The following is an 8,819-nucleotide window of genomic DNA, read 5'->3' on the forward strand; positions in this document are numbered from 1 at the left end:
CTTACTTTTGCTAATTTAGATTTTCTAATTCTAGTTCCCTTAATAATAATAAAATATTTGTTGAAATGGCTATTTTTTTAGTTGAATTCACCAATTGAACGTGCTGTCATTTCTTAGCTAAGGCACACTTCATATCCATTCAACTAATTTTTTAGTTGAATTAGAAAAATAAAACGTTGTTTTCAACCAACATAACTGGTTGAGTTGGTTTCTGCAATTTGCAGCTATATGTCACCGAAAAAACGTTAACACCGGAATGACTACTAGCCACTAGATGGCACACTACAATCGGAAAAAAATTTCAGTCGCGGTTGTCTTTTCTATATTGGCAGGTATGAATACGATGTTCTAAATCACTGTTTTCTTCATTCAACTTCGCGAAATCGACTCACTCACTGAAAACTTTGAGCACTCGGAAAACAAAAACCGAATACAAGTAGACCACTGGACGGCATAGTCGGAAAATTTAAAGATACAAAATACTTTATTTGACATATACAATTAGAGTGCAACATTCGAAACTCACTTCACTGTTCCGCGTAAAAACATTATTACCCACAATCGCTTCAATTGCGCACAAATTCTGAATAAATACACTTTCCACTAAGAGTTTACGTCATTTTCACATATCGGTTTAGAAATTTATATATGGATATATCGTAACACATGCGGAAAACATCTAAACAATTTGCAAGCAGTTTCAACAAGACTGTCTTTTTTAGCTTTTTAATGGATTGTTTTGCCTTGACACTTCTCATGAGTTTTTGGCTAATAAACTTGTTAATAAAACCAATTTCATTTTTGTTTTCTTTGTGCTGTCCTTCAGTAATGACGGTGATAGATAAATAGAAACAAATTTCCTGATTTTAATAACTAACTATAACTGCTGGTTTGTGTCCAGAATATTCGCCAACTAAACACATTCTCTAAAAATAAGAGATTTTTTCAGCATAGTAAATTCTCAGTTTTAACTGATTTTAAAGTTATTTTCAAAATTTTGTTGTTAAAATCAACTAATTCAAAAACAGTAATACGAATTAGGCGCAGAGCTAATTTCGGTCGTTCCGTGAGTAAAAAAGACGGGTGAGTAATGTCAGAGACATAACTGGATGTCGTGAATACAAATAAAATTGGCTCGCTTCCTTCACATGTCCAAAGTTGATCGAATTGTGCAAGCATTCCCTTTCTTCACTACTAGAACTACTACTGAAACGATGCACCTACACTTAAATAGGGATAAGTTACATCAAACATTCTGACACACAATTAAATATTACGATGTTATTTATAGCAAATGATTGTGGCTCTGAAAAGAACCTTTTATGAAGGTCTTCGTGTTGGAGAGTTACGAGCCTAATTCGAATCCGGATGGAAGCCGTTGACTTCCGCCATCTATTTTCAAGTTGTCCGTGGATGAGATACTGATATGGTTAGCATAGATATAGTGTTCACAACCGATTATAATCTTAAATTGAACAAAACTTTTATTCGATGCGTTGATCAATGATGCAATAGCCCTATGATATGAAAAGTATGACATATATCTACGGCTTTCTACATTGATATTTTTCCCGTGATATCTGATAACTCCCACTGGCAGGCTTTTGGTGTGGTTTTGCTGTGTGCCCAGCTGTGACTGTTCTTCGACACAATTCTGCTGTTCAGCGCTCGCTTCATTCCAAAAGCGTGAGGTCTTCGATGTTGCTCTCCCGTATGTCTTACTACTACAAACGTTGCTCAGAAAATGATGGGATAAAGTGGAATGTTCATCTTTTATACCGATGCAGTTGTACAGTAGCAGATATTTAGTTCTCTTCCTCAGAACGCGTTCTGATAGGCTGGTGCTAACATGGGTCAAATCAGACAGGTTTTTCAATAGTGTACTATTCAAACACTTTAATGTGGAATTAAATGGTACATAAATAGTGCAACTGTTGACTTTAATGTTGTTGCAATACACGTTCAAGATGTAGTTAGATTATATAAACCCTTCTACTGATCACTGAGCTATGATTTTTTTTCAGTTATGAGTTTTCCTCTTTGATACTCGTTGATACCAAACGTTTCAGAAAAGTTTAATTTTGAATTATTTGAGATTATGTCATACAACTGAAAATTTTATCATGAATTTATGATCATATTTTCAACGGCATGTAGCAAAAATTATATTGATACGTTAGATATAACAAGAAATATTCACGATCAAAAACTCAACATTCTCTCAGGAGGTAAGTTTTGAAAAGGCACGGCATAGTAAAGTAAGTCGTATTCACGACAAAAATTCAAAATAGCAGACATATTGAGTTTCTTCCGAAGTTGTAAAAATATCATCTTCCTGTTCTAAACTGAGTTAAATGGAAAGGTACTATAAAAATCTCTCGCTCACAAGCGGTTGTCCGAAGTTGAAGTCTAATACACAAAACGATTTTCACTGGATCCGAAATTTACGCGCAAAGTCGGGGGTGCGTAAATTGAATTTCACGTAAATTAATTAAAACATCGCGTTATTTCAAATTTTTCGCGTAAAAAAAGGTTTTTGCCTTTCTCATATAGAAAGGCTATGCAATCACTGTGAAAATCCGAAAAGGCCGAATGCCATATACCATTCGACTCAACTCGACGAACTGAGCAAATGTCTCTGTCTGTGTGTGTGTGTATGTGTGTGTATGTAACAAAAATATGCACTCACTTTTCTCAGAGATGGCTAAATAGATTTTCACAAACAAAGATTCAAATGAAAGGTCTCATAGTCCCATAGCCTGCTATTGAATTTCATTCCGATCTGACTTCCGGTTCCGGAGATATAGGATGATATGTACCAAAAAAGTGAAAAAAATATGAACTCACTTTTTTCAGAGATGGCTGAACCGATTTTCACAAACTAAGATTCAAATAAAAGGTGTTATGGTCCCATAGCTTGCTATTAAATTTCATTTGAATGTGACTTCCGGTTCTGGAGCTATATAGTAATATGTGAAAATTTGAAAAAAAGTTCAAACTCAATTATCTCTGGAACATCTCAACCGATTTTGGCAAATTCAAATGAAAAGTCTTATAATATCCTAAAAATTTGTGGAACATTTTATCTGGATCCGACTTCCGGTGCCGGAACTAAAGCGTGATAAGTGGAAAATTACCAATTTTATTAGCATTTTTCCATGAACGATGGTTAAAAACAGGTACAAATCCCATAAAATTGTCTGATAAATTCTTCTAGTTTGCAGAGCTTGTTAGTTTGTGGGCATGAAAACTAAATTCGGCACTACTGGTCCCCTCTTTTCCTGTTCCGAGAGCACCGAAAGTGGAGAAGAAAAACTCCTAAAACTAAATTCACTTCGATTTCTCTGCGATGCTTGAACCGATTTTTACAAATCTTGATTTGAATTAAAGTTCATACTGTCTTTAAATCTACTGTGAAATTTCATCCGGATCCGACTTCCGGTTCCGCAGTTACAGGGCGATGAGTGTCAAAGTTTTCAAATCGCCATATAGAGTGACAACATGTACAACACCGAAAGAAGAAGAAAACACAAAATGCATAAGGCGTGCTTTGTTCTATTTCGTACACGTTGTGTAGTGATGTCAATAATAATAATAATAATAATAATAATAATAATAATAATAAAAATAATAATACTAATCATAATAATAATAATAATAATAATAATAATAATAATAATAATAATAATAATAATAATAATAATAATAATAATAATAATAATAATAATAATAATAATAATAATAATAATAATCTACTGTGAAATTTCATCCGGATCCGACTTCCGGTTCCGCAGTTACAGGGCGATGAGTGTCAAAGTTTTAAAATCGCTATATAGAGTGACAATATGTACAACACCGAAAGAAGAAGAAAACACAAAATGCACAAGGCGTGCTTTGTTCTATTTCGTACACGTTATGTAGTGATGTCAATAATGATAATAATAATAATAATAATAATAATAATAATAATAATAATACTAATACTAATAATAATAATAATAATAATAATAATAATAATAATAATAATAATAATAATAATAATAATAATAATAATAATAATAATAATAATAATAATAATAATAATAATAATAATAATAATAATAATAATAATAATAATAATAATAATAATAATAATAATAATAATAATAATAATAATAATAATAATAATAATAATAATAATAATGATAATGATAATAATAATAATAATAATAATAATAATAATAATAATAATAATAATAAAAATAATACTAATAATAATAATAATGATAATAATAATCTACTGTGAAATTTCATCCGGATCCAACTTCCGGTTCCGCAGTTACAGGGCGATGAGTGTCAAAGTTTTAAAATCGCTATATAGAGTGACAATATGTACAACACCGAAAGAAGAAGAAAACACAAAATGCACAAGGCGTGCTTTGTTCTATTTCGTACACGTTATGTAGTGATGTCAATAATGATAATAATAATAATAATGATAATAATAATAATAATTATAATAATAATAATAATAATAATAATAATAATAATAATAATAATAATAATAATAATAATAATAATAATAATAATAATAATAATAATAATAATAATAATAATAATAATAATAATAATAATAACAATAATAATAATAATAATAATAATAATAATAATAATAATAATAATAATAATTTTTTTTTGTGTTTATTAATGACACTTTACACTGGTAATTCCGGTGCATTCATGTCATGAAGAATGTGGTCGTGAGTTCTTGATACAAATATAGAATTTCGTGTGATTTTCTTCTCGTCAACTGTTCATATCCTTTTCAGAAATAATATTCAATGTTTTATATACTCTTCATCGTTTGGCTAATGTTATCTTTTCTAAATTCCTTTCGTTATTTACACAATTATTTTCTTCCGCTTCTCATGTGAATTTCTATTCGGTTTAATCTACGTAGTTAATTTCTATCTTGACATTTTTATCTCAATCTTCTTTCTCTTTAATGTATTCAACAGAACCCTCGTCTTTATCTTGATTTTCTTCTTTTCATCTTCATCAAAACTACAGTTGGTTGCACAATTTTGTTTCGTGTAGAAAGCTCAGCATTCGCGTCGTTTGTTCTTCCGCGTTTCCTAAGGCTTCGTATAAGCTGGGGGCGATGTGATGTTTTATCCTCTCTTTTTCATATTTTCGACACTGAAGAATGAGATGCCGAACATTCAATTCCGTACCGCAACACTCGCAGTTGGGCGGGTTCTCTTTTTTTAGTAAGAAGGTGTGAGTTAACCGGGTGTGCCCAATCCTTAAACGTGTGAGCAGTCGCTGGTCAGTTGGACTGCTACGATCTCTCCATCGGTGCGTGTCGTATTTCACCTCTCTCAGCTTCACGTCTCTCATATTAAACCACTGATTTTCCCATCGGTGGCGTATCGCTTGCTTGGCTACTCTTGCGGCATCTTCTCCGGGAATTGGCACGTCGATGACCGGATGTCTTCTGCCCTCATTTGCCAGCCGATCTGCCTCTATGTTTCCGTTGATACCAGCGTCCTTAAACGTGTGTGTGTGTTTTTTTTTGTGTTTATTAATGACACTTTACACTGGTAATTCCGGTGCATTCATGTCATGAAGAATGTGGTCGTGAGTTCTTGATACAAATATAGAATTTCGTGTGATTTTCTTCTCGTCAACTGTTCATATCCTTTTCAGAAATAATATTCAATGTTTTATATACTCTTCATCGTTTGGCTAATGTTATCTTTTCTAAATTCCTTTCGTTATTTACACAATTATTTTCTTCCGCTTCTCATGTGAATTTCTATTCGGTTTAATCTACGTAGTTAATTTCTATCTTGACATTTTTATCTCAATCTTCTTTCTCTTTAATGTATTCAACAGAACCCTCGTCTTTATCTTGATTTTCTTCTTTTCATCTTCATCAAAACTACAGTTGGTTGCACAATTTTGTTTCGTGTAGAAAGCTCAGCATTCGCGTCGTTTGTTCTTCCGCGTTTCCTAAGGCTTCGTATAAGCTGGGGGCGATGTGATGTTTTATCCTCTCTTTTTCATATTTTCGACACTGAAGAATGAGATGTCGAACATTCAATTCCGTACCGCAACACTCGCAGTTGGGCGGGTTCTCTTTTTTTAGTAAGAAGGTATGAGTTAACCGGGTGTGCCCAATCCTTAAACGTGTGAGCAGTCGCTGGTCAGTTGGACTGCTACGATCTCTCCATCGGTGCGTGTCGTATTTCACCTCTCTTTGCTTGGCTACTCTTGCGGCATCTTCTCCGGGAATTGTCACGTCGATGACCGGATGTCTTCTGCCCTCATTTGCCAGCCGATCTGCCTCTATGTTTCCGTTGATACCAGCGTGCCCCGGAATCCAGCAGAAATGGATGGGTTTACTTCGCACAATGCGCTCAATCTCCTGTATCCATGGGTGGCGCGATTTTCCTTTTTCGAGGGCCACCAGGCAGCTAGCGGAATCCGTGAGGATTACCATTTCATTGCGAACGTTCGGTAGGGCAGCTGCCATCTTGATGGCAAATGCCTCTGCGGAGAAAACACTGCAATCTTTCGGTAGACTGTATTTCTGAGCTATCACATTGTTGTAGTATGCAGCCCCTACCGTGCCGTCACATTTTGATCCATCTGTATAGATAACGGTTGAATGTTGGAAACGGGTTTCTAGTAGTTCCCGTACGATAGGACGTGCTTTCTCCGGTGGGACTCCGGCGCTCACCCTTTTTTTCACATCCCTCACAATCACTGGTTTTCGTGCGTTCCACGCACGGTCACTCTGCCTCGTGAGTTGGCCGACAACAGGAAGAGGTGAACCGGTTAGTTTTTCGAGATGTTCTGTGGCTCGCTGTATCAGAGGGAGGGTGCCGTAATTTCTATTCATCGAAAATATCCGGATGGCTTTACACACCATAGTTGAGATCGCAAGTAGTTCGAATGGTAGGGTTCCCGCTTCGGCCATAACTGCGACAATTGGACTAGTGACAAAGGCTCCGGAAGAGAACCGGACCATTTTGTTGTAGGCAGAAGCAAGAGTCTGTAGAGTCGCTAAACCTCCTCGACTGATAAGTCCTATTCCATACAGCAACTTCGAGGTAACTAATGCTGATCCAATCTGAAGTAGTGAAGTTCGGTTGCCGCGTGGAAGTTTGGCACCGACCACCCGCAAAATCCGTAGCCGAGACTCGCAATCTTTCTTCATCGTTTTGCAATGAGGTTTGAAAGTCAGAGATTGGTCTAAGGTTATGCCCAGAATCCTTAGTCGGTTGGTCGTCGAAATTGGGATCTTATCAATGACGATGCTCCTTGTAAATCTTTGCCGTGTATTCCGACTGCAATAGAAAATGAACGATTTTGCTGCCGATATACAGAAACCGACGCTCTTTGCCCATATGTTGACAGCTTTGACTGCGGCCTGCAGTTTACGGAATAAGGCATCACTTTTCGCTCTTCGCACAGCAAGGAGGATGTCGTCAGCGTACATAATTATGTCAACTCCGCACGGCAGTACTCGGAAGATAGGCTGCATCGCAACGAGAAACAGTGTCACCGAGAGGACCGAACCTTGAGGTACTCCGTTTTCTAGAACGTGTTCGCGAGATAAGTGTCCTCCTACAGACACCTGAAATGTCCGCTCGGAGAGAAAACTTTGTATGATGTTCAGCATTCGGCCACGTATTCGCCATGTTTTCAAGGTGCGCAGTATGCCTTGGCGCCATGTGGTATCATATGCTTTCGACAAGTCAAGTGAGGCTATCAAGCAGTGTTCGTTCACGGTAGGAAGCGATTTCTCCAGCTCGGCAAAGTAGGTGTCAGTTCCTCTTCCCGAACGAAACGCATGTTGGCGTCTGTCAAGCCGCCCATTCGACTCTAGCTCGGTGATCAGTCGACGATTGATGATCCGCTCTAAAAGTTTGGACACGCAGCTGGTAAGCGAGATTGGCCGAAAGCTAGCAGGTCCAGTATCGTTACAGTTGGGTTTTGGAATAGGGACAACGATAGCGTTCCGCCAGCTAGCCGGGAACTCCCCGTTGCTCCAGATTTTGTTGAGTAGCTCAAGAAGTACTGTTTTCGCAGATAGAGGTAAATGACGAAGCAAAGGATATCCTATACTGCCAGGACCTGTAGAAGTACCTCGACCTTTATCGAGAGCCCACAGCAGTTCGTTCAAGGTGATGTCCGTGTTGTAAATATCATCGGTATTCGGCGAAAAATTTATGGACTCTCGTTCTGCCTTTCGCTTCGTCATCTGGAAAGCTGGAGGGAAGCTGGAGGTCGCGGATCTTTCACTGTAAAATCTGGCCAGTTCTTCTGCTACTTCTGCAGGGTTGTCCGTGAAACCGTTGACTCCTTTGAGTACTGTTGTATGCTGTTGTCGACAGCCACGCAAACGGTTTACTGTCTGCCATAATTTGGCAGTCGTGCTCTCAGGAGAGATTGTCGCTACAAATTTCTCCCACGAATTCCTTTTTGCTTCCTTCATTGTCTTTCGTGCCGCTGCTCTAGCTTCCTGGAATCGTGCTAACGCTGTAGGTTGTTCTGGGTTTGATCTCTGCATTCGCCGCAAGGATCGCAGACATTTTCGTCGCTGTCGAATTGCTGCCTTCGTTTCTGAGCTCCACCAAGGTACTGATTTGGGTCCAATCTGGCCACTGGTACGTGGTACAGATTTATTGGCTGCTGCGATCAGCTTTTCCGTAAAGCTGTTAACGTTCCACGCGACATCCGGGTGGATGGTTTCAGCAATAATTTGTTCATATAATGCCCAGTCAGCCTGGTCATATAGCCACTTTCGTCGTACCGTGCGTTGGCTCGAC

The 8,819-nt window shown here is 37.4% G+C and overlaps 1 protein-coding gene across 1 annotated transcript; it reads right to left on the bottom strand.

Annotated features, from left to right (window-relative positions):
- Window positions 1-5,923: 5,923 nt before the first annotated feature.
- Window positions 5,924-7,204, bottom strand: LOC131433753 (uncharacterized). Its single transcript, XM_058600347.1, has one exon. The coding sequence runs from the start codon at window positions 7,202-7,204 to the stop codon at window positions 5,924-5,926; it is 1,281 nt and encodes a 426-aa protein (XP_058456330.1).
- Between the last annotated feature and the right edge of the window lie 1,615 nt (window positions 7,205-8,819).

Source organism: Malaya genurostris, chromosome 3, assembly GCF_030247185.1.
Source record: "Malaya genurostris strain Urasoe2022 chromosome 3, Malgen_1.1, whole genome shotgun sequence".
In the NCBI taxonomy this organism is placed as follows: domain Eukaryota; kingdom Metazoa; phylum Arthropoda; class Insecta; order Diptera; family Culicidae; genus Malaya; species Malaya genurostris.

Bases quoted from the DNA above. Each gene is read 5' to 3' on its own strand.
- LOC131433753 (XM_058600347.1), bottom strand. From the start codon at position 7,204: ATGAAGAAAGATTGCGAGTCTCGGCTACGGATTTTGCGGGTGGTCGGT.